General features: G+C 29.1%; 1 protein-coding gene across 1 annotated transcript in view; it reads left to right on the top strand.

The window, feature by feature from the left end:
* The window catches only part of LOC111717033 (kelch-like protein 3), a gene marked incomplete in the record, with an annotated part of 2,418 nt that extends 1,342 nt beyond the window's left edge, over positions 1–1,076 (top strand). The window contains 2 exon segments of the mRNA XM_023492550.1: positions 2–73; positions 682–1,076. Coding sequence (XP_023348318.1) covers positions 2–73; positions 682–979 — 370 coding nt within the window.
* Positions 1,077–5,182: the final 4,106 nt, after the last annotated feature.

Below are 5,182 nucleotides of genomic sequence, written 5' to 3'. Positions count from 1 at the left end.
ACTTATCTCTTGTTGAAGTCTACAGTATTGAAGAGGGATTCATTGCAGAGCTTCCATCAATGCCAACTGCAAGGTAATCTTTCTAAAATATATCTGAAGACTGAAACATTTAAATATGTTCTATTTTATATTTTTCATGATTTTTCTAATATTAATAGTGTGATTCTTAAATTGATGATAAGTTTGAAAATACTTCTCACAAATACATACAATAATATACAATAATATACAATAATATACAATAATATACAATTGGATTTAATGAATTTAAATATTTAAATTTAATCAACGATTCATAATCTTAATAATAATAATAAATTAATCATTGAAAATGTTTTTATTTCATACTCATACTCTTTGTCTGGTGCTTTCTAAATATAAAAACCTTTTATTTCTTTTAAAGGAATTGATTTTTTGCCACAAACTCTCAATTTCTAATTCATATATCTTTGCAACCCAATGTTAAAGACCTTTAATATTTAAAGTAATGAATTCTGCAAGATAAAATTATCCAAATTTGAGAATAAAATGTTCAAACCATCAGGTTGCAAAGAAATGGGAATTTCCTTTGTGATAAATTGCATTTATGAAAAAAAACATATATATTAAATAACACAACATTTAACTAAACTTTCTAAAAGTATATTTTGTGAATATTGTGTTTAATATTTGTTTGTTTAGGAGAGGACTAGCATGCAGCATGTTTAAGGGAGAAATATGGACAGCTGGAGGATACGATGGTGTAAATATGGATGTTGTAGAAATATTTAATTCTTTCACTGACACTTGGCGGAATGGACCTAGGCTGACCAAGGGGAGAAGCTGGCTAACAATGGAGGTGCTGGACAACAACCTGGTAGTATTTGGAGGTGTAGGAGGTAAAGACAGCCTGGAGATTCTAGAGGGAGAAGATTGGAGGGAGGAACCTCTGCAATATGGACATTATGATCATGCCTCAGTATCAATTACTTGTAATTAATATAGAGATGTATGTTCATTCTATTGTAACTTAATATTTTAAATTAATAATTTGATTAAATTATTGTCTTTTCTAAAAATAAATTGGATTTAATGCAGCAAGTTCTTGTTAATTGTTCTGAATAAAATGAAAAGGAATAGAGCACAGAAGTTTCAAGTTTTAAAAATCACACTTTGAAACATAAAAACAAATTATATTATCTATGGTTTGATGAAAAATCTATCAAAAAACTATCTCCTTGATACTGGTGTTGAATGATAGAAAAAGAAGAATGAAATTTACAACAATAGAATACTTTAAAAAAGTGTCAGTTTATGAGACTTAATGTTGATTAAAAGTTACCAAATAATTTTTTTATTTAAAAACTGATTTTGGGTTTTATAAGGAATGTATAAGGACAGTAATAAAAACTTACACTTGACTAAAATAAAGATAGATTAAATAAATTTTCAGAATTCCATGTTAGAAAATTGTTAATAATAAGTTCTAATATCTAATTCTTATATCTTTGAAACCTTATGACTATAGTTTGAAATATCAAAGGTTTACACCATCAGGTTGCAAAGAAATGGGGACTTGAGAATATGAGTTCGTGGCGAGTATTCAGTTCCTTAGTAGATGGTTTCAAAATCAAAATCATAAATGGGGTCTATATCTACCAATATATATAAATGAATATGGAGACTGTTAGATTAGATTTCAATAGTTTATAAACACAGTCAAAGCCTATGTGTATACACTCAAGGATGAAAAATATACAAAATAGTTTAAACCTTGATTTCAATTTATATATAAATATGCAGAGTACACAGGGTACTGTTAAAAGCTTAAGAGTAAAACTTTAAAAAAATTTACAAAAATTCTTTCTAGAGTTGACAGTAATTATATTAAAACAAATTGTTTTAACTTTAGAATGTTTTACTTTTTATCACTACTTTCAAAAAGGGTGTTTAATCAATATTGGAAAGTAGATGGTTAATATTTAGAATTGGGAGGAAAGGAAATGAGTTTTTGCCACAAACTCTTACTGTTTCCCCTCTATATCTTAGCAACCCGATAACATTGACTTTTGATATGTTAGATCAAATATCATCCGTTTACACCATCTGGTTGCAAAGATATATGGATTAGAAAATTTGAGTTTGTGGCAAAAATTCAATTTCTTTGAATAAAGAGTAATAAAGTACACACGGTTATAAAATCAAAGATTGAAATAACTATTTTATACTTTTTTTAAAGAATGAACTTCAAAGAATACATATTATTTATACGCTAAATAATCCTAAGCCGGTAAAACATATATTTTCACTTTTAAACATTGCTTACATTTTTTCACAAATAGTTTTAACTAATGATAGTAATTGCTGAAATTTTATTTGGCAAAACTAAAAGATTTAGAATGTTAAATAGGAAGAAAATGTGACATTTATTTCTCAAGTTTTAAATTTACATAATTAATTATTAGTTGTTAAGTATTGCATTTTTTTTTTTTGGAGGAAAACATAAATAATTAATACATTTACATAACATGGTTGCATTTATTGTACAAAATAAGAAACACTTCCATAAAAGTATATTTTCATGCTCTGGACAATAGTAGGAATTTACTGAGCACAGAATCTTTATAAAAATTAACATGAAGAATATATTTCATTAAAAATAATTATTTAAACTATTGTCATTATAGCAAAGTCAACCTCAAGACGACTGCAGAGGTAAAAATAGGGTAAGATGCACAATGTTAACCTCCCTAAGATACAACCCCTTGAGGAACACCATGATATACAGTGTAATTTTGAATATTCCTACCAAGAAGAGCCCTTCCAGAAGTTGAAGTTTGACTTTGATGTAGCCATGATAATGTAGTCTCTGGAACTATAGAAGTTCCCGTAAATTTCCATGTGTTCTCTCTATGGAAAAGTGTGCTATGGAAAAGTCATCAAAATTACAGATAATTCTTAAATAAACACACTATGCAATTCATATCATGAACCTTCTATCAGGTTCTGTCGAACCTTCAGGAAATTTTATCAAACCATTATCAAATTCTATCGAACCTTACCAGATTCTTTTAAACCTTACCAGATTCTTTTAAACCTTACCAGATTCTATTAAACCTTACCAGATTCTATTAAACCTTACCAGATTCTATTAAACCTTTATCAGATTATTCGGAACCTGATGAGATTCTATAGAACCCTTTTTAGATTCTATTGAACATTTATCAGATTCTATCAAACCTTAAAGAGATTCTATTGAACCTTTTTTAGATTCTGTTAAACCCTTTAGGAGATTATATTGTACCTTTTTCAGATTCTGTCAGATTTCATTGAACCTTTATGAAATTCTATCAAGAAAATTTATTTTCAATAAGTCGAATACGGCCACAGGATTTCTTCTAACAATGCAGTAGATCTTGTAAATCATCCTTGTCAGATCTCACAATAATCTGCTCTGTCCCATAGACGTTAAATTTTGTCTCCAGGGTGTTTAATCTTTTGGTTTCAGTTGTGAAGCAAAGCAGGACTTTCCTTCAAGTAAATGATGTTTAGAGCAATTCAGACACCCTTATGTCATCTACCTAAATAATAGTTAAATATAGAAAACTATGAATACAATTTTACTTTAAAATATCAAGAAGTTGAAATTCAACTTGATCAATATAAAAATAACTTTAACCCTTAACTCTTTTTTTGCCAGCTTAAGGACTTCAGGGGATTGAAGGAGGTTCAGCCTAATGATATAATAATATTTATTTATTGTTTTTACAAGAATACATGCATTATACAAGTACAGAACAGGATTTAAAGACCTGTTTTCTTTTGAAGTTCTTTGTTTCTTCAGTTCTAATTTTTGAAAAATTTTTAATTTTGGTTTTTTACATTCTTTAATGTTCATTATACAAATAAATAAAAATAATTTAGATTATTTTAAAGATCTTACAGATATACTAAATATTTTGACTCAACATTCCTACACTTTAATCTGGACATCAAAAAAGATTTAGTCTATGCAAAATTACTGCTACGACTTTGTGACTCCGTAGATCCTCTAGTTTCCATTTTAAAAACAGTTTGAGAAGTATCGTTGTAAAAACCAGTTTTAGAACCTGGGTTCCACGAATGGGGTCTACACAAAGGAAACTTGGAAGTTTCGTTCTACGATACTCTTTTAAATTTCGGGTTCAGGGGAATTGTACAGACTCCTCATCATTGAACATAAAGGTTAACATGTACATTTAAAGAAGAGGGGGATTTTATTAGACGTCATTGCATTTTAAGCATGAATTAAAATGCAGAAACCAATTAATATACTTTTGTCAAGTTGTTTTTCTAACTCATTGTGCAAAGTTTAACTATTCAAAAAATATTCAGCATATTTAGCAATATCAAAAACATGACGCAAAACATCCAAAATGGCTCTTTTGATATAAAAACGGGTTCGAGAATACTGAGAATTTTAAGCGCAGCCAAGCATGCGAGTTCTCCTTCCATTTCATCCTTCAAGAGGGGGGGGGAACATGGGGGCGCGGTCCACACCCCCCTCAGGCACGGCCCTAACTTGTATGGTAAAAATGTTCTTGATGTATTTTAATTTTCTTAACCTTATATTGGTTTTTCGACATATGCCAAAAACATTATTCGCCAATAAAGTGAACTAGTAGTTATATGTTAAATCTCAAACCATAAGTTGGAAGAATTTAAACTGTAATTTTTGGACTAAAAAAGCATGGTTCCCAGCAAGATATGTCACTTTCTCTGTTAAACACTTTTGAATTGGCGAAATAAGTTCAAATCTGTCTTCAATACAATCTTTTTCAAACAAATCTCAAAAGTTCACAAAATATATATGAGTAAAATTGAGGAAGGTTTTAACTTATTTTTTTGATTCAAAAGTTCTTAGATGTTGTCTCACAACAATAAAGACGTCACTCTTTTTGATTTTTTTTGTTCTCTCATGAATAAAGTTTACATGGTTTTATGTATTAAAAAATCTATTAAACAAAATAATTATCACCATGAACAAACTTATTTGTTGGCAAAAAGCACAAGTTTGTTTATGTTTTTTCTAATTTTTGACTTTTTTGAACCAAAGTTCTTAGTTTCTCTAAGCAACGAATATTTATGTAGTTCTCCATGATCACCTTCTTAACCCTATCCCTGCTGGGGTACTTGAAAACCAGGATATGCTGGGGGGGGGGGG

This window comes from Eurytemora carolleeae, unplaced genomic scaffold (genome assembly GCF_000591075.1).
Source record: "Eurytemora carolleeae unplaced genomic scaffold, Eaff_2.0 scaffold2327, whole genome shotgun sequence".
Classification (NCBI taxonomy): Eukaryota; Metazoa; Arthropoda; class Copepoda; order Calanoida; family Temoridae; genus Eurytemora; species Eurytemora carolleeae.
Note: the sequence above shows the minus strand (reverse complement) of the source record. Positions and strands in the feature narration are given on the sequence as shown.